Here is a 20,960-nt window from a genome sequence, read left to right as displayed (position 1 = left end):
TTCCTTTGAAAAGTCCCGTACAATGCAGAGTGCCCACTGCCTCTGTGTTGTTGCTCTTTCAATTCTTTGCAATTATCACGCACTTTAGTAAAAAATAAAATTTAAAAAAAAAAGAGGCTTTCACCTTTGAAAAGCATACTAGTCACTCTGCCAGTACTTCCAGCTTGAACCCAGACATGTCCAACCAATCTAGTAGAGTGGTTCCCGAGCAGAGTTGTCCATTTGCTGTGTCCAGACACATCTAAAGCAGACTTAAAACGCATTAGTAATGGTCTTGCCTTCTTGGATAATATAATTTCTATTTTCTTGTGCTGGTCTCGGAAGCTTTGTATGATTTATTTTCCCACTTTTGGTGACGTTATCTTTTCAGCAGTATGCATGAATCTGCAATGCATCACTGAGTGGTGGCTGCCCTCACCCCATCTTTCTCATTACCATGCCCATCCTCTGTTAATCTTTTGGAGAGTCCATCACTGCAAGCTCACTGGAGCTTTTACGAGCCATGGCGATGACAGACTAATTCGGTCTTTCAAAGGTGATTTGTAGTTCTTGTCTAACTTCAATGTTACGGTCTGAGCCGCTGCTGGTTTCTTAAAGATTTCGCATCTTAAAATACTGGGAAGCATTTGTAGCAACTGATTTTTCCACTGTGAGGGCAAGTGCTGAGAATGACGTTAGATTCCATTTGCTCTTCCGCCAACTGAACCCTATAGATGTTGGCAAGAGAAGAGTTTCTCGGGTGAATTTGTCTGGGTCCTGCCACCCTTCCACTGCTTAGATGAAGAGGTACTAATCTCCATACTACTGATCAACTTTGATGCAGGAACCCCAAGAGAACATTCTGGTAGACTACAAAGGGGGCTCAGCTCTGTGGGCTCCTCCTCTTAAGGATTTGGTAATCCTTTAAGGAGTTGTTGAACTTTTGTTTTCTTCCCATCAGAGTCCCCACTTCAGCCTTGAATTACTTTTTCTTCTTGCTGAGGGCCTTTTCTTTGACATCAAGGCCTCTTCGCGGTGGCTCTTCTCCCTCCAGCACTCTTAGACGCCTTTCTGAGTTGGTTGGTTCAGAGTTTGCCACCAGCTACGTCTTTTGTCTTCGACCTGTGGGGCGCTTTTTTTTTTCTCTTTATACTTCTAGAGTGGCAATGGTTTTGGAGGCTAGGTACTCTTGGGGGGGCCTCAGTGTTTCTGCTCGGCCATAATGGGGGCATGTGTCGTTACCTGCTGTTTCTTTGGTTCTCTGTCCTCTTTTCTTTTTAGCATCCACTCCACTTTACGTCAGAGCCTTTGCCGTACACCAGCTCAGATTCTTCTTGTGTTTAGTCGCTGGACAACCCCACATCCTTTAACGATAAATGTTTGTGTTGTAATTGCACTATTGTGGCGCATGCCCACCTCTGTTTCTGGAGTCTTCAAGGTCTTTGGTTGAAGCTCTGTGCCCATTCTTTCCTGAAAACCTATGGTGGAACTAGTTGAGGCAAGCTCTAAAGGGGTCATATGCCCCACACCCCCTTTCATTTTCTGACAGTATTGTAAACTGAATATTTAACTTAACACCTAAGATTTGTTTTCTTCTGTGTTTTTGAATTTGGCTGCATGCAGTAAACAATACTTTTCATGTTTTCAACTACTGCAATTTTGTCTTCAACATATTGCTGATTAGCTAGATTTTTCTGCTTCCACAGACCGGCTTCTTCAGCATGTCGACAATTTTGAGCCAGTTTTAGATACCAATGTTCCAGGTCTGCAGTAGCTCTGCTCAGAAGCGGAAGGTCTTTGGGGTGCAGAAAAGTGGTGTAATGTTTACCCTAGGTCATGGGTATCTTCACCGAGTAAGTCTAATGAAAAAGACCTTGGATACTTGTAGGACATGGTCATTCAGAAATGAGCAGTGAGAATCAACATTTTACACAAGTGGGAGAAGAAAAAAGTCTGAATTTCTGATTGGAGATTGATTTTTAAACCTTAACGATAAGTTAACATACTCTTCTTGCATAATCAGTAGGCAACTCCAAGGAATTCCCAATGTGATTAAATATTCCACCACTGGCTGGTCCAAATCAGATTTGTTTTTTTTGTTTTTTTAAATGGCAACATTCATGTTAGAGGTGCTATTATTTTATTGGTAGATGCTCTAAAAGCAGTAGTACTTTCTCTATTGGAGTCACAATCTAGTAAAAGTGTTGGTAGAACCTGAAATTTTTGTACTGGATGATGCTTTGACACAGAGCCGCAGTCTGAATGCCAATACACTGGTCGAGATACATTTGTGACCATTGTCCTCACCTGTGTAAGTCTTGGTGCTATCCTGGATAAAGAAACATTAGCAAGCATGAAGTAAGCCTTGATGTTATCCTGTACAAAGAAACATTAGCAGGCATCTAAAGCCTTCAGATGGTTATTAACAGCCCATGCACATTTGTATTTATGTACCACAACCCTGCCTAATGTATCTCAGCTAGCCAAATACATGGTTCACAGCACAAGGTCCTAGCAAATCTAACACCTGTTTTACCAGCATCATGCTCAGTGTATATTCTAATTTTGTTTCAGAAAATTTGTACGATACTGAATCTAGGCCCAAACTGTTACCACCTCATAGATTAACAATGCCCCAGGAGAGTTACGTGTAAAAAAGCAGCTTTGGATAACCATTTGCAACAAGACAACCCCATTGGCCCTAAGACACTACATGCTAAAAACAAAAAATCAACTAAGGCCATTAACAACCAGCTGCCACAACATTTGCTACAGAAAGGCCTAGACATATTCCCACATCTTGGTCTCAGAGCTTAAGCCTTGTGAGATCAATCAGAATAGACCAGTGATCAATACTGAAAAAGATAAATGCTAGACAGGAACTGCCATTAAACCTCTAAAATCTAAATCTACTGAACTTTCACCCACTTGAATTATCCGTTCTTCCTCTACTCATCCTTTGGAAATACCATGTTTTAAGAATCTTCTTACGGGAACAAATCCTTCTCCATGCTTGCTTGGCAACTTTAGGAATAACCTTCTCTATAACTTCTAGACCACCTCCACATAACTTGCCTTTAGAAAAAAGTTCAAAACATTTCCTTACAGCCAAACCTTTCAACATATGCCTCAATGCCTTATCTAGAAACCTGCATGTGCATGCTGTGCTTTTACATCAACTTTCAGCTGAACAAGAAAGTAATGTAGTAAATACTGACCTGTGAGATCCCTGAGAAGACAGCTTTGTCCACATTGACCAGCCCTACACCTTCTTCAAGCCAGACATCAGCTGACCACGAGGCACACCAGTGATGAACCCAACAATGGCCTATAAAAGAAAAAACAAAAATACATTGAGAAGTTTTATTGAGAAAAGAGTACATTGCCAAGCTTTTTGCTTCAGGTGGTCTTTGGTTTCCTCACCTGTGGGTTCAAAGAGTTCCTCCGGTGACATACTGTCCACAAAACCAATTCGGGAAAGGTCCCCACAAAACTGCTTTGCAACAGAGCTTTTGGGACAGGAAGTGACCCTCTTCGGGACATGCTTGATCATCTCCATCCATTTAGGCGAGGGGTCAAACCTCTGCAGCTCCCCCTGCCCATGAGGACTCCCATTCCCAGTGTTACAAAGAGAGCAACGCCTTTGCAGGTCACTGTAGACAAAAACAGCAGGACCATGAAGTTGGTATGGAGACTGGAACAAATACACAGGGAAAATAGTGCCAAACTGTATACGACAAAGCCTGCATAGTCTGGCTAAACCAGTTCAGTTCTCTCCCCACTGTAACTTGCCCCCATCCTAAATACTGCCTCTTTATCATTAACATTAGATGTGTACTCTACATTAACACATTCAGATTCGGAAAAGCACAACCACCAGAAACCATTAGGAAGCATCTATATTTCTAACCTACCCCTGTACATTCATATTATGCAAACTCCTGTTTCCAACACTAAATTCATGTATTTAGTACCTGTAACACTGCACTTTTGCTTACAATTATTCACTTATCAGCCCTACCACCAATTCTCCCATTCTATCTCTGCACTTTTGCTTACAATTATTCTCTTATCAGCCCTACCACCAATTCTCCCATTCTATCTCTACACTGCCAACCAAAATGTTTGTCTTCACACCCCACTCCACTATAAACTTACTACCTTGTAAATGAAACAGAGGCTTTCTCTTCCGGGGGAGCAGGAATTCCTTCTGCCAGTTTAGCAGGTTCACCTTCGCCCACGGTGCTCTCCCCAGCAGCCACATTGCCATCCGCTGTAAAGGTAAAAGCAAGGCAGCAAGTAACAATTCTGTTCTCAACAGAAAAGCTTACAAAACTTAGTAACAATCAGACAGTAATAATAAAGCAGAAAAAAAATAGGAGGTGAAAGGGTTTAGTGAAGGTAAATTACGTAACTATTACTGGTATGAGGAACGCGCAGGTTGAACAATGATGACTTTTGAGTCAACAGTCCTCCTTGCAAAATGCGGTTGACTTGAAAAAGGTAGAGTATGGTTTCACTGCTTCCATAGGAATTTGACAGCACATACACACAGGTCCCTTTCTTACCATACATACACAGAACTTTAATAATGCATTTCAAAATCTATTGAACTGAAAATCTTAAAGCAGAAGAGCTCAGGAAAATGAGACAAAACATGAAATCATATGATGAAGCAAACAGTACACTGTTTTGGGAAAATAACTTCTCCATTATACATTTCTAATTCTTACTATGATCAGCACAGGTATAGTTTTACTACTATGAAGTGCTTACATCATGTCCACTATATCTGTTGATATATTCAAGAAGGCCATCATGTCTAAACACAGACGTTTTCCAGTATGCTCAAAAAAGCTTTTTTTCCACTCTTATTGGTTTTATATGCCTTGTAAAGTGCTGTGTACTCTACAATGACCAACACCATGCAGCACTCTAAAACTTAAGATGGCAAACAAAAAAACATAATAATGGCCAGTGCCCTTACTTTTAAGAGACATGGTGGACGGTAAAGATACCAAGTCTACAAGCTCAACTCAACACACCAAGTGACACACTGGCAGCAAAAATAAATTCTACCTAACACGTGACCAACAGATTGTATTTAAAAAAATAAAAATTACGTTATACAAATTACTAAGATTGGCCTCGTGGAATTATTGACCTGACAAAATACACACATTTATAATTCTATCCCACTAGGCCATTCATAGTTTATTCTTACATATGCACTGAGGTGTGTGAACACTGCAGAGGCTGATCTAATACTCCAATGCAGTGATTAAACTACACGCATATGATTCATCATAACATGGATGGTACATAATTGATGCAAAGTTTTGTGTATACAGTCAGAACGCCACAGCCTGCAATGAGACCTTTTTTAAACTGCGTTTCTAAAAAGGTTGTTTATTATATGTTGATGGGATTTAAAATATATTGGCAAAACAACACAGGAAGTTAGACGCTAAATCCTTCAACACCAATCAAGGATTCAGTGTAATGTGCAAAATGCTCCTCTGATTGACCACTATCAGCCAATGCATCCTAATGTCACAGACCTGCAATTGTTTGTGTCCTGGAGGTGGTATATGGTACGACAAAGAATCATGATGTGAATCAATTACTCATGAAAATAGATAGAACTGGCGTTTTGACTCTACACTAAGAGGTCTTAATCAAAAGGACTAAATGTCGGACTTCGGCAATGCATTAGATTGATTCCATAAGAAGAGTCCCAAAGGGTGTTTTCTGTACGTCCCTTCATCCATACCTGATGCCTCAATGTTGCGGTTTACTTCACTAGGTAGGACAGCCTGTAGTTTTTTACTGAATACAGAAACATTGAGTACAGCGCTTTGACGTATCCTTGTCACCCACAATGATGTAGAGTTTATAGATTTGTAGTCTTCCGTCACTATGTTCTTCACATTTTCTATCATACTAGTCCTTGTAATACTGTGGGCTACAGTAATAGCATTTAAGCTACAGTTTATCAATACTTCCATTGAAATTCTGGAAAATTATAGAAGATTCATGAATAGGCAAACCCTTGGATACATATTTATGCTAATTATACAATTTTTCAATCCCACTATTAACTTTCTGGCAAATTATGGAGGATTTATGAATAGACTCAACGAACGAGTTACTTACCTTCGGTAACTACTTTTCTGGTGGATACATTAGCTACCTGTGGATTCCTCAACTATTGAATACTCCCCTTGCGCCAGCATCTGACGGAAATCTTCTTCCGAGCTTCTGCACGTCAACGAGGACGTCACAATTGCCCACACGACGCCGTCTGACGTCATACAGGCAATAAGAGGTCCTCGCCGACGTGCCGACGTAAGTACCAACATTTTTTACGTGCCTGAAACTAATAGGCCATTGAGACAAATCAATCAAATAACAATATTTAATAATATTCAAGATAAACACATCATTCCAAAAACTCAAGATTTTTTTAAAAATAAATAAATAAATAAATACATAAATTTATACAGTATATGTACAAGCCCTCAAGTACCAAGAGGAGCACACCCAAGAACAACTTGGGTAGAACAGACAGGCAACGGGGAGGCGGGTGGGACCGTGAGGAATCCACAGGTAGCTAATGTATCCACCAGAAAAGTTGTTACCGAAAGAAAAGTAACTCGTTCTTCTGATGGATACAACTACCTGTGGATTCCTCACCTATTGAATAGAGTCCCAAAGCAGTACCGCACTCGGTGGAGGGTGCCTGAATGGTCAAACCAAGGAATCCTGCAGCACTGACCGTGCAAAATGGCCATCCCTCCTAACCTCAGAATCCAAGCAGATGTCGACCACAGGAACACACCTAGCCAAGGCCGAAGAGGCCGACTTAGCTCTGGTGGAATGAGCTCTTATTCCATCAGGGGGTTCCTTCTTTGCTAGAGAGTAACACAGTTTAATGCAAAGAAGGACCCACCTGGAGAGTGATCTCTTGTGGACTGCCCTTCCTCTCCTCTTTCCCACGTACCCGATGAAGAGTTGATCCTCCAACCTGAAATCCTTCGTTCTGTTCACATAGAAGCTCAACGCTCTCCTCGGGTCTAAGTGGTGTAGTCTTTCTTCTTCTTTCGAAGAATGAGGCGGAGGATAAAACGAGGAAAGAGTAATTGTTTGGGCCATATGAAAGGGGGAAACAACCTTCGGTAGGAAAGCAGCCTTGGTCCTCAACACCACCTTATCCCTATAAAAAGAAGTGTAAGGGGGTTTAACAGATAAAGCCTGCAGCTCACTCACTCTTCTTGCGGAAGTAATTGCAACAAGGAAAACAGTATTTAGAACCAATAAACTTAAAGGGAAAGAATGCATAGGCTCAAACGGAGAACCCATAAGAAAAGTCAAGACTCGGTTTAGATCCCACGGAGGCATAATGAAAGGAGTGGGAGGAAATTTGTTACCGAGACCTTTTAAAAATCTTAGTATTATAGGGGATTTAAATAGAAAAGGCTGGTCCGGAAGGCATAGAAAGTATGACAGGGCAGATAAATATCCCTTGACTGTAGCCACTGCACAACCCCTCTGTGCCAGGGACAACGCAAAAGACAAGATATCAAATAAATGGGCATGTAAGGGGTCAATTTGCTTCTCTCCACACCAATTCACAAATTTTGCCCACCTATTAGCGTAGATAGATTTAGTGGAGTGTCGCCTGGCCGATAAAATAACATCCACTATGTCAGGTAGGAGAGAAAAGGAACTCCGGTTGCCCCGTACAATCTCCAGGCATGAAGGTGCAGGCTCTGGAGGTGGGGGTGTAGAACCTGCCCCAGCGACTGTGAGAGGTCTACCCTGAGAGGGAGACAGAGCGGAGGGCACAGAGAGAGTTGGAGAAAGTCCGAATACCATACCCTCCTTGGCCAATCCAGAGCTATTAAGATGACTTGGGCCCGGTCTTGGCGAATTTTCCTCAAAACTCGAGGAGTCAAGGGTATGGGGGGGAAGCAACTGGTCGCACCAGGTCATCTGAAATGCGTCCCCCAACGTTCCTTGTACCGGATACTGGAGGCTGCAGAATAACGGGCAGTGCGAGTTCTCCCGAGTGGCAAACAGATCTATCCGAGGGAACCCCCACATCTGGAAGATTAGACGGACTTGATCCGGATGGAGACGCCACTCGTGATCGGTCGAGAAATGACGACAGACTGTCCGCATGCACGTTCAAGACTCCGGCCAGATGATTTGCTACCAAGCAAATCTGATGGTCCTTTGCCCAGGACCAAAGCCGTAGAGCTTCTCTGCAGAGAAGATACGACCCTACTCCTCCCTGTTTGCTTATATACCACATCGCAGTAGTATTGTCCGTCAGGACCTGAACCGACTGACCGCGAAGGGATGGGAGGAAGGCCTTGAGTGCAAGACGTATAGCCCGCAACTCCATCAGATTTATATGAAACATCTGTTCTACTGGAGACCAAAGACCTTTGATCTCCAGGTCCCCCAGGTGACCTCCCCACCCTAGAGTTGAAGCATCCGTTATTACTGTGGCCACCGGCGGAGTTTGCAAGAACGGCCTTCCTCGAGAAAGATTGCCGTCCGCTATCCACCATTTTAAATCCGTGGCAGCATCTCTGGAGATCTTTACCGAACCCTCGAGATCCCCTTTGTGTTGAGACCACTGCTTCCGGAGGCACCACTGAAGAGCCCTCATGTGCCAGCGAGCGTGAGTGACCAGCAGAATGCAAGAAGCAAACAGACCGAGCAGGCGTAGGACCTTGAGGACCAGAATGACCGCTCCACTTTGAAACATTGGAACCAACGCCTGAATGTCCTGAATCCGCTGAGGTGGAGGAAAGGCGCGACTCAATGTTGTATCCAGTACTGCCCCTATGAACAGGAGGCGCTGAGAGGGCTCTGGGTGAGATTTGGGCACATTCACTGAGAAACCCAGGTCGAACAACAACTGGGTTGTCGACTGAAGGTGATGCAACACGAGCTCCGGAGACTTGGATTTGATCAACCAGTCGTCCAGGTAAGGGAATACTGCTATCCCCTTCCTTCTGAGCTCTGCCGCAACCACCAACATCACCTTTGTGAAGACCCGGGGTGCTGAAGTAAGACCAAATGGAAGGACCGCAAACTGATAGTGCTGCGACCCCACTACAAACCGGAGATACTTCCTATGCGACTTGAGTATCGGGATATGAAAGTAAGCATCCTGTAAGTCGACAGACACCATCCAATCTCTATCGTTCAGCGCCAAAAGCACCTGAGCTAGGGTCAGCATCTTGAACTTCTCCTGTTTGAGGAACCAATTCAAGATCCTCAGGTCCAGGATTGGCCTCAACCGACCATCCTTCTTGGGGATCAGGAAGTATCTTGAGTAACAACCCAGACCCCTCTCCTGCTCTGGAACCAACTCCATTGCACCTTTTGAAAGGAGGACTTGAACCTCCTGTTCTAGTAACAGGAGATGCTCTTCTGAACAGTAGGATGGGCGGGATGGGGGGAGGAAACTCCAGAAAGGGAAGGGCATAGCCTTTCCCCACAATGCTGATGACCCAGGAGTCTGATGTTATAACCTCCCGCTTGTGGAGAAAGCCCAATAACCTCCCCCCTACAGGAGTGGTGTGAGAAGCAATTGATGGAAGGCTAAGGCTGCTTCCCATGCCGCACCCCTCCAGAGGAAGAGGAAGAGGCAGAGTGCTGCTGGGCGGCTCCCCTGGTTCGGACCCTACCCCTCCTCCTGTAAGATCTATAGGAGAGAGCAGAGGCGGGTTGTTGCTGAAATCTCCCTCGAAAGGAGGAGGAGGAACCACGACCAAACCCTCGAAACCTCCTAAAAAGTCTGGAGGAAACCGAAGAGGAGGCCTGCAAGCCTAAAGACTTCGCTGTGGCCCCTCTCTCCTTAAACCTCTCTAGTGCAGAGTCCGCCTAGAGTGCAAAAAGTTTATCGCCATCGAAGGGAAGGTCCAAGAGGGTTGACTGTACATCGGATGAGAAACCAGAGCTACGAAGCCAGGCTTGCCTCCTTGTAGCAACAGCAGTACCCATAGCTCTGGCTACAGAGTCAGTCGTATCTAGTCCAGATTGAATAACTTGGGTTGCCGCTGCTTGAGCATCAGAAACTAGGCTCATAACCTCTTGGGGAACCTCAGTATGAGACGACTTTATTTCGTCCATCAGGGCGTAAATGTATCTCCCTAAAATACAGGTAGCATTAGTGGATTTTAAAGCCATGCTACATGACGAAAAAGCCTTTTTTGATGAAAGGTCCATCTTCTTAGAGTCTCTGTCCGAGGGCACAGCTGGAAATGATCCTGGGGCAGACCGGGCTGAACATGAAGCTTGAACCACCAGGCTTTCAGGAGTTGGGTACCTGGAGAGGAAGCCTGGGTCAGCAGGAGCCACTCGATATCTTCGAGCCACAGATCTGTTCACTGCCGAAGAAGACACCGGCTTCTTCCAAATTTCCAGGATTGGATCCAACAGAGCCTCATTAAAAGGCAGAAGTGGCTCTGCAGTAGTTGAAGCAGGATGCAACACTTCCATTAAAAATATTAGGCTTAGGCTCAGACACCGGTAAAGGGAGGTCTAAAAAATCAGCTGCTTTCTTGATGACTGAATGAAATGTTGCAGCCTCCTCCGTATACTCTCCAGGTGATGACAAGTCCCATTCTGGAGAGGTGTCCAGACCACTGGCCGTGTCTAACCCATGGAGGTCTCCTCAAGATTCCTCAATCTCTCCTTCCTCTAACGCATGTCTCCGATATTCTTGCTCCTCAAGGAGGCGAAGAGCAAGCCTCCTCGAGTGTAATCTTTCCTCAATCCTCGGCGTCGACATGGCTTCAGCAGACGTCGAAGCTTGACGGCGATCCTCGGATCCATCAGATGCCGGATCCATCGGCGCCATGGATTTCTTCGGCGCCGAACGAGGAGAAGGGCGGACAGGAGACTGTTCCGGTGCCGGAGCCACAGATCTTCTCGGCATCACCGGCTGAGATGCTGGCGCCGAGCACACATTTCCCATGGGAAGGAAGGGCATAAAAGGTGCCGGTCGTAACGGAGCCGGAGCACCCATATTGAAGGCCAAAGGGCCCGAAGGACCAGCCGGTCCACCACCTGGAGCCATCTGCTGAAAAATCGAGAACATCGCATTCAAGAATGCGGAACTCTCGGCTCCAGGGGCCGGGAGAGCCGGGTACTGAGGAGCCTGGGTTGGAGGCGACATCAACGCTGGTCCCGACACCTGTAAAGCTGGAGAAAACGCCGGACGCCGAGGAACCTCGAATACAGAAGGAGGACTCACAGGCGACGTCGGCGAAGTCGGGGGATGTCGGAGATGCCAACGGCGTCTGCGGTTGGAGAGAGATGGTGGGACTCACTTCCCATGTCTTCCGGCGTCAAGTTGAAGGCGACCTCGAACACGATCTCTCCCTACTCAACCGGCGTCGAGATTCTCGATGGTGCCGGGAGTCACGATGACGCCGATGCGACTTCGGAGAAGATGACTTGCGATGATGTATTTTCTCTTATTTCTTTGATTTTGCCAAAAAGAGCTTTGCCTCACACTCCATTAAGGCATTTGGATTCATTCGTTGACAAGAGTCACATTTGTCAACGTCGTGGTCGGAGCTAAGACACCACAAACAGTCAGAATGTGGGTCCGTAACCAACATTTTGCCACTGCACTCATTGCAGGGCTTGAATCCAGATTTTCTTTGCGACATTTTATCTTGTCTCAAAGAGAAAACAGCAAAAATAACTAACTACGTCGAGTAGTAACAGTAGCTCCCTCGAAGAATAACGGTCGTTCAAATGGCACGGAAAAAAGAAAACTGACGTCGGCGAGGTACTCTTATTGCCTCTATGAGGTCAGACGGCGTCGCATGGGCAATTGTGACGTCCTCATCGACGTGCAAAAGCTAGGAAGATGTTTTCCGTCGGATGCCGGCGCAAGGGGAGTATTCAATAGGTGAGGAATCCACAGGTAGTTGTATCCATCAGAAATATATGCATCTTTGCCTATTCAAAGATGGCAGCACCAGGAGCTTTTTTTTTTACCTTAGGATAGTCAGCCAACATGGCACTGAGGGTGTACGCAGTTACTAAGATCTGCCATCTTACTGCTTGGTTGAGAATCAGTCTAAAGCAGAGGCCACGTGATCCTGCTACGTCAGTCTGTTCATTTACTGAGATTCTAAGAATAGATAAGCGAGTAAGGATTATTCTGGGATGGATTAGTCATTTTCATATTATGGGTATACTTGCCTTGGATTGTTTGATTTGCAAGAAATATTACAAGATTTGCACCTGTAGTGCCTACGAGTACAATGTATGACAGAACTCTGGCCTTGCCCCTTTTTTAGATGTATTTCAATGGTGATTAAATCACATTTGGATCTGACATTTGTCTTGGTATAAGCAACAGTATTAGACTATATCGGTGAAGTGAGTTCTTGTTACTGAAGTGATTTTGAAATTCTGCTAAATAGTAGATTCATAATTTTTTATTGCATTTCTGGCCTTTAGCGTGGTTAGACATAGCCATAAGATCTTAGAGATATGTCATGGCAATATTCCGTTGCTGCTAATTCAGTCGCATTTACATCAGCAATTATTTGGTTGGCTACCAATTAATTTTCTTGCAGCATTTCTGTATAGTTCTGCTGGAGTTTTGGTAGGTCATCAATGAAGGAACTAATTCCTAAACATATTTCTCATTGGCAATGACCAATAAAGATAGTAGTACTTGAATTTTTGAGATGTGAGACTGCGCTTCTGCATTCCTTTTCGTCCAACAGTATCTACGAGCTTACTTTCACACACTGAAGGAGGTACAGTCTCTGGAGCCAATGCAGGTCTTCTCACAAAGATTACTATAACAGAGTCCAGTTTGTGTTAGACCTCAAATTCTGGGTGATATTGTGGTAGTTTCCTTTTTTTTTGGCACAACTTTGGTGTTGCCTCATGGGGTAGGTGTTAAAAATATCTCCTCCGCTAGTTCCAACAGCCCACAACCTAAGGGCAAAAGAGACTTAGGAGTGGTCTTATTTTGCAAGGTCTCAAGTATGACAAATACAGTGGGATAGTCAACTTACGAGTCCCTCTAATCTAGACCTTTTTGAAAGGTAGAGATGTTGTCCCCTGGAGAGGATCTAAATAGATACGCCAAGGGTGTAGTTGGCGTGTAAGATGTAAAGTCATCTTTTGTTGACATCATTATCGATCTTGCTTAAGATCTGTATTTTTTTCCCCTTCCCCCAAGAGTATGGCTTGTAGCGGTAGAAGAAGTTGGACTCCTCTTCCTTATCAGTGACACTGAAGTTTGCCTTGACACCATTCTTGGTGACAAGTTTAACGGATGTGGAGGATCTTTATGTAGATCCTCAAATTTTTTAATTGGCTTTATTGGTCTACATTGCAACAGATGCGGATGAGGCATAACTGGCTGGGAAGCTCAAGAAAAGTTTGGACAAAGACTCTACTCTTAGCCAAGGCGTAGTTGTAAAAACAAAAAAACAAAATATGAGGTAGAAAACCTTGGCGTATTTATACTCTGCTGGTGAAGATAACTGTGGTGAAGGTAACAAAGGTGACAATTGTATTGATGCTATTGATGGGGATGGAGATGCCAACATATTTGGAGAGATTTTATTTTCCTCGACTTCAATGGAGATGGGGTTTGAAGTTTATGGTCTTTTTTCTTTGGCGTTGAACGATGAGAAGTCTTCAACTCTGCTGACAGTGTCACAGTGGGGTCCCCTTCCTCAACTGTGAGTGATGGCTGAGTGTTGATGTCGATCACCTGCATTTCCTTAATTGTAATCTCATCTCTTTCTCACAATGCCAGTTGTGTGAAGTCGAGTCCTCTTATGAGGGTGCATAAAAGCCCTCAGCTTAGATGTCGAGTTAGAATGATGTTGAGAATAATGATGTTAATGTTTAGACAGTGAAGATATATATATATATATATATATATATATATATATATATATATATATATATAAATATTTGTTTTTGGTTTTTTTTCACACATCTGGCTCTGTGGGAGTCTATCAAAAGGCTGTGAGATCATATCTTCCATAGAGACCTTCAGCCTGATGCCTTCTCTGTCCCTGAGTGTAGGTTTAGATATCTTTTTACAGATAAACTATTTCACTGGATCTTTTGTCAGATACATTATGAAGACCTTGTGTGGGGTCTGGCACTGCCTTCTTTTTTCCACCACATGAATGACACTTATCAAAAAGAAAAGACGTCTGGATTTTTTGATGTTACTCAACAGGAAACATCAACAAATGAGTGAACCTTAAAAGGCTCCCCAAGAAAATGAAACTGACAGGGTGTCAAAAGGTGAATTTCATCATGAAATCAAATTAACATCAACAACCTATACATTTTTTAAATAAACTGTACATATAAAGAAATGCTCCAGAGTCAACACAGAATCATTCAACTGTTTAGGAACATCAATGAAGGTCCTATGATGCAGAAGGTTCTGTTACTTAAGTACTATAGCTCCTATGTGGAAAGGTCCAGCCTCTATTTTAAGGTTAGCAAGCATACCCCCATTGCCATCATCAGTGTAGTATTTTGTGGGTCACCATGCAGTTACTGTTAGACACTTGCCTACAATAGATTTCAGATTAAACACAGGCAATACACAGATTCATAGACACCTGGGGTCTCTTGCTTGAGTAATTCTGTAGAATCAAGTTTCGAAAGATAACTGGGTGCTGCTGCTAAGATATGTGGGCTAGTAAGAGGTTAAAGTAGGCAGGATCTGATGGGCACAACATGCCTATACTTTTTTTGTCTAAAAAAGTTCCTCCTATTTTACATTAAGAGGAAACTGCCTCCTGAGGCCAACATTTGAGATGCCTCAGCTGAAGTGTAGGTGGAGACAGTCACCTGAGCTGTGAAGCCAAGGGAGGCAACAATCTTGTTAGGGGGTCTACTGCCTGAAAGAAATGTAAATGTGAGCTGATTAATCTGCAAATGTGAAGGCTGCTTGGAAGACAGCATTTGCTTTAAATGATGGAGTCACTTGAAGAGTATTCTTTTTGGGAGGTAGTTTATGGTGACCTGAGCTGTGGAGAGTGTACTTTGAATGGACAGTGATAAAAACAGTTCACACTAAGTACAGTCCACATATTACTAAGATCTATATTTAAGAAGCACTTTTTGAGTTTAAACCTAAATCTTTGTGTGCACTTTGTGGTAGTTTATCATATAATGCAAGTAAGATTAAAATAACATGCATACTCAGTGTTTTCTGTTGCAGGCTGTCACAACACTAAAAACCCACAAGCCACTATTCCCCACTGCACCAACCAGAAATCAATTCAGTGGTTCTGTAGTTGCACACAGATTTTGCACTGATCGCATTAACCAACAGAGATTTCACAACATAAAATAGTGCACCTCTCACTGGTTAGCTTAACTTGGATTTATTTTTCATTTAAGGTGTGTTTTTTTAAATATGTAGATACTTGAAAGACCAACAAAATAGTTATAGAATATTTTATTATATTTAGTCATGCTTTTGATCCCACCCCCCACTTTCAATGACCCCCCCAAACCTTCATTGGACTAGGGATCACAGTGCCCATACTTTGTTTTTTTTTATGCAACACAACTGCTACGGCTAGTGAAATTAGTAAATTGCAAACTACTGACAATTAGCTGGCATTTGTGTTGCCAAACAGTAATGTTTTTCCATTTCATTATATACCTATGCAACCACCTCCTCTGATGATCTTATCTTGTTTCAGTGTGCAAGTGTTTTAAGAATACTACCAACATTTCTGGCAAGAAAACAACAAGTTTAAATATGGTATTTGCCCAGACAGTATGTGATGAGCCAAAACAGATTTATGTGGTCTGAAACACACTATCCCAACTCCTGCCTCTTGCCTCTAAAACCTCCAGATCAAGCATTTCTCCACCATACCCCTTTTAATTCTAATAATCTAATCCTTACCAGATTCTGAATCTTTGTCCTCACTGGATGGTTTCTGATCATCCATTCCTCACCCAGGCTCACGCCTTTCTTGAAGATAACTATAGAAAAAAAAAGATAAGACCAGTTTAAACTAAATATTGAGAGAGTCTCTCCCCCTCCTTCCCCCCTTCCCTCCACCCCCCTTCCTAGAGAGGCTGGATACATTTACTTAGAACAGTATTTTTGCAGCATGCAGAATTTTAATGCTATTCACTTAGTGATTGGGCTCAGAATATTATCAGTTTAATTATTTTTTTCAAGTACCACTTGTTTAAAATTTTAACGGTCATGCCAAACTAAAGCCCTCAAAGTCTCAAACAGTCAACAATCTTTGGCTTGGCTTTTATTTTTCCTTTACATGTGCAAAGTATGAGGTAGCTTAAAAAGCCTGAAGGAGGTAGAGAATTGTATGTTAATCTAGACTAAAGAATAGCTGCAATACCATCCGTTTCAGTTTCCTTGCTGCTTTTGTATCATGCATTATTATAGATACTGACATGTGTAACATCACCTTTAAACCAGGAACTTTCCTGCTATGGAAAGCATGAGCTAATACTGCTTAGTGGAATTAGCACTAAGACTTACAATTAGATTTGTATTTGCTGACAACAAATGAATGCAATTCTCAACCCATTGAGAACTTCACACCTTAGTCAGGGGACTACCTTTGTTTTAGAAATAATCCGCAAAGAACTTATCAGTTTTAGAATGTTTTCTTTCAGGGCAATAAAAGAGTACTTCTAGTCTCTGAAGGGGTCTCAGCTAGTAATAAACCCCAAAAAATGTCAAAGGTTTAGATAATTAGAAAAGGTTTAATGCAAAATAATTTACGTAGGAAGTTTTAGAACTATCCTGACATTTTTTTAAATTCATAAACAGCTCTACCAGAGAATCCTTATAGATCACCAACTACCCCATTTGATGTTACTGCAATCGCAGAAAGCTTTTTTGGTAACTAAAATAGCGATTTTTCTTCTAGCCATAAATTCAGTCCAAATGGGTGTTTGTGATGCATTTAATTCCATATGCAAGTCCCACTTTAGAAGTCTTCGTTGAGGGGTTTAAGCAAAGAAAGTATTTCTTGACAATGAATTCAGAGCATGGAAGCACTAAGCATGCAGAGATGTCTTCTGAGAGTTACATGGCGTGGGGAGGAGATCATATCTTCTCCCACCCACTAACCCCACCCCCACCACTCCCAACCCCACCTCACCCCCCAACCACCCAAGACTGCAACCATCTTAAACTGGAGTCTGGTCAGGTTGCCTTTGGGGTGGCCTACCAAAATCTAACCTTCCTAGCAATCGGAACTCAGTGAGACCCCTTCTAAAGTGTTCAAGCTACGTATTTGAATACCAAGACCTGGCTGAAAGAAACGAGGATGCTAGTGATGGGGACCTGAACTTCAGTAAGCGAATGACAGATGAAGTTAGTGGTACAAAGGAGCATATGTAGCGAATGCATACTGTATTTTACAGAGGCACTAAAGAAATGCTTGCAAGTAAACTGAATTGTATTAGCATTTATATAGCATAAACCTACAGCAAAAGCACTTTCAGGGTGCCAGTTAAGACACTTAGTAGAACTAACAATTTCTGAGGTTTGCACAGAACATGGCACGGAGGCCCTATTTAAATCCCATCAAAATATGCTCCCCACCAGCATATGGTTGCCTGCTGAAGGAGTTGCAGAAAGAAAAGCACTACTGCACATCCCCTGGTGATACCCATAGCAGATCAGATTTTGGTCAGTTGAGCTGATAACAGGAAAACATATGGAGAGGTACCTAGAGAATTTTACAGGGTTGTACATCAATTTGACACAACACATGACAAAGCACCAGTAGGGCTGATCCTGTTGGTATACCTACAGTGCCCTGGATAAGCACAGTTTATTTTGCAGGTTTTGGAACCAGTAGAGTTGTATCCTAATCTAGAGTACATAGAACTAACATCTCAAGATATTGGGATTGCTTTTTTTTTTTTTTTTTTTTTTTTTTTTTTTTTAAATCGAGATTTATACATTCAAAGGCACTGAGAATGAAGATGGGCAAGAAGAAGCTCCTGTGGGAAAGGGGAGGTCTCACTTAGCTACAGGAGAGGACATTTTAGGGGACTTGGATGAGAGGGTTCTGTCGGGTATGCATGCCTTAGGTTGTTACTTTATGAAATGCCAATAAAATGTACTGAAAACTTAACTGGGCATTAAAAATCACTGAAAAATGGTAGAATTGCTATAATGCTACTCTGGACACAAATTAAAATATGTCCACATGCACATTTAGTCTCTTGGTTAGGAGTAAACATTATTCCAGACACATAGCATACTGCAAACCCATATAAATATAGATCTTGCTGCTGCCCCCTTATTCATATTTGTAGAATATCCTCTACAACAGTGTTTCATAAACTGTGGGTCTCAAACCGATGATGGGTTGCAAAAGTCTGTATTTAGCTTGTCACATTTGCTGCGCTTCAAAGACATAGGTCAAAGATCAGGCTATGCAGTCTGACAAATTACTGCTTTTTTTCCTTTTCACACAGGAACTGCTGTTTACACACTCATTTTACATTGCCCTGGAGAAAGAAAAGTAAAATGGCTCGAGTCAGTCTTGTTAGGGTATAGGTGTGTGAAAGAAAGGCTGTCATCCTTTTTAAGCTTACAACTAATCTTAAATACCTGTAAGTGTATGTACAGATTCAGTGAAACCGAATTTCCAGACATTATCATTTGTGTGCAACAGAGTTGAATTAGTAAAACGGTCCGTGGAAATTTAGCGGACACTTCAAAGGAAAATGTGACAGTGCTTACCCACCTCATGTCCATTAACGCTAGGTACGTCACAAAAGTTTGAAGTCCAAAAAACTGGGAACAACGCTTTACCCGATTCGGAAATTCAGACATGCTCCTCTAATCGGTTATTAGAGACGGAAATCTAAAAAACTCTAAAAGGGATGTACTCAACACATCTTCAGATACAACCGGAAAGCATGTCTCTGTATTATTCGCAGTGCAAGCAACAACATACTAATGGAATCAAATGCAAGCCTAAATGACTGACAAACATGGTCCCAACACGAATTGCCTTTTCAATATATCCAAATTTCTTTGGGTGTTATCTCCAAATATTGTGATTGTTATAAGTATACTATTTTACAGTAAAGCATACATACTAAATCACTGTACAACACCACATCAATATTTTAGCCTTGGTAATCTAACTGGGACCTTTATTGGAGACTACATCCAGCCCGATAGCTTGTAGGGATTTTTACTTTATTTTCTTGCTGATCTGGTTAATTATCAAACTATAAGCTACTTGTGCTATATTTAAAGTCAAATTATTATAGACTTTAAGACTGTTTAGGATCTCCTACAACAGTTACAGTAAATCGAAGTGTCTAAGACCATTTCTGTGTCTTTTCTTTTTCAATTCCATGGCACTGCTACTGAAGGTCTGTACCATCCCTAATTAAATCTGGATTTAGTTTCAATTTACAGACCAGAATATTATAGTTTTCCCAATGAGTATGCAAGTTTCAAGCTCCGGAATCCTGGCAAAGACTATTTTAGGATCCTTGGTCAATTAATTAGCCAATGAGAAAAATGATCCAGATGTCACACTGTGTACACCACCACCCTAACAACTGGCGTTTGCTCTCAAACCATGATACAAACTCCCAGTGCTTCAGTTTAAGGTTTTCAAAGTCTTGGATGTAAGAAGTGCAGACCTAAAACCAAATGCCACCTGGGGCCTGTGGATGTCAAAAAGATATGCACCATAGAAAAGTGAAACAATATCTTAGAAAAACAAATGCTCCATAGTCACTGCCTAAAACTGAAGAATTTGAAAAGAGATTACAATTGGTACAATTCTGAAGTCAAACTTGCACAACTTTGTCCAACCAAAACTAAAGGTGCTTGACTGAACTTATTTTGCAATAATTTGTGCAAAAGAAGGTAGCACCTCTTTCCCTGCAGTAGCTCAAAGCTGCTAACAATGAAGCCATGCAGGAAGCTTACAAACATGTTCAAGAACTGTGGTGTGCTTGCTCTTATGTAGTTTTTTTTTTAATTCGATCAGGACTAAACTGAAAACAGGCTGCACAAGTAGTATCAGTTTGATATCAATGTTTGAAAGAATGTTTGTTGTGGTGCAGACTCGTTTTAGAATAATCGGAGTGTCACCTGCTAAATTGGAGTAAGTATGTTTGAATGAACTAGCATGCTCTCAGTATGAAGACATGTATAGAATTAAAGAGCAAATGGACAATTACCCTGAACAATGTGTCAACAGGGACAGCTGGTGTTGGCACCTGGATGTTGAAGTCTTGGTGTTTTGAGTTTATGTTGTGAATATAACTGATCGCAATACACATAGCAGGTATACAGAATAATGTTTTTCTTCCTTGTCTTTACCACCCAACAAATATGTTGTGCTTGTCTGGACAGATAAAAGGATCTTGCTAACCCCTATTTGTTCAGGAATAACAGTTGTCTTGTTGTCGGTTTTAACTGGCACAATTGTCCCCAAGATGTGTGAAGAAAGCGCTCAGAGCTAAAACAGTGTTTAGTTATAGGATATCTGAATGTTTCACTGCCTTTCAGGGGTGTGATGGAGGGGTTCCATTGGTCCATTACATACAGCCTCCTCCTGTACACACACACCACACCTGTCATGATGGTCACCGAGAGGGTTGGCTATTTGAAAAGTTTGCCTGCTATGCTCTCTTCCTTCCATTTTTGATCCTCCTCCTGTTTTTTTCCAGTGACAACCAGTAGATCTTCCCAAGTCCCCCACCACCAGTCTGGGACCAAAGCACTTCTAACCATTTCTGCATTGGCCTCATGCAGAGTCTGGGGAGTGGGATCAGGAGAATCCTTGAAGGTATTATGTCAGGCAGTTTCATCACAGTCTTAATCACAACGAGAGAAGAGGGGAGTGAAAAAAAGAGAACATCCATACCATCGCCCCTGGAAACCGAAACAAATACACAAGGAGTAT

At 42.4% G+C, this 20,960-nt stretch overlaps 1 protein-coding gene across 4 annotated transcripts in view; it reads right to left on the bottom strand.

The window, feature by feature from the left end:
• The window catches only part of KMT2D (lysine methyltransferase 2D), a 1,162,185-nt gene that overhangs the window by 1,065,122 nt on the left and 76,103 nt on the right, over positions 1 to 20,960 (bottom strand). For all 4 annotated transcript variants that reach the window (XM_069230486.1, XM_069230488.1, XM_069230487.1 and 1 more), the window contains exons 2-5: positions 15,935 to 16,014; positions 4,141 to 4,252; positions 3,403 to 3,632; positions 3,198 to 3,307 (exon numbers count right to left, since the gene is read on the bottom strand). In XM_069230486.1, coding sequence (XP_069086587.1) covers positions 3,198 to 3,307; positions 3,403 to 3,632; positions 4,141 to 4,252; positions 15,935 to 15,980 — 498 coding nt within the window. In that variant the 5' untranslated portion in view covers positions 15,981 to 16,014. The remainder of the gene's footprint in view (positions 1 to 3,197; positions 3,308 to 3,402; positions 3,633 to 4,140; positions 4,253 to 15,934; positions 16,015 to 20,960) is intronic.

Source organism: Pleurodeles waltl, chromosome 4_2 (genome assembly GCF_031143425.1).
Source record: "Pleurodeles waltl isolate 20211129_DDA chromosome 4_2, aPleWal1.hap1.20221129, whole genome shotgun sequence".
Classification (NCBI taxonomy): domain Eukaryota; kingdom Metazoa; phylum Chordata; class Amphibia; order Caudata; family Salamandridae; genus Pleurodeles; species Pleurodeles waltl.
Note: the sequence above shows the minus strand (reverse complement) of the source record. Positions and strands in the feature narration are given on the sequence as shown.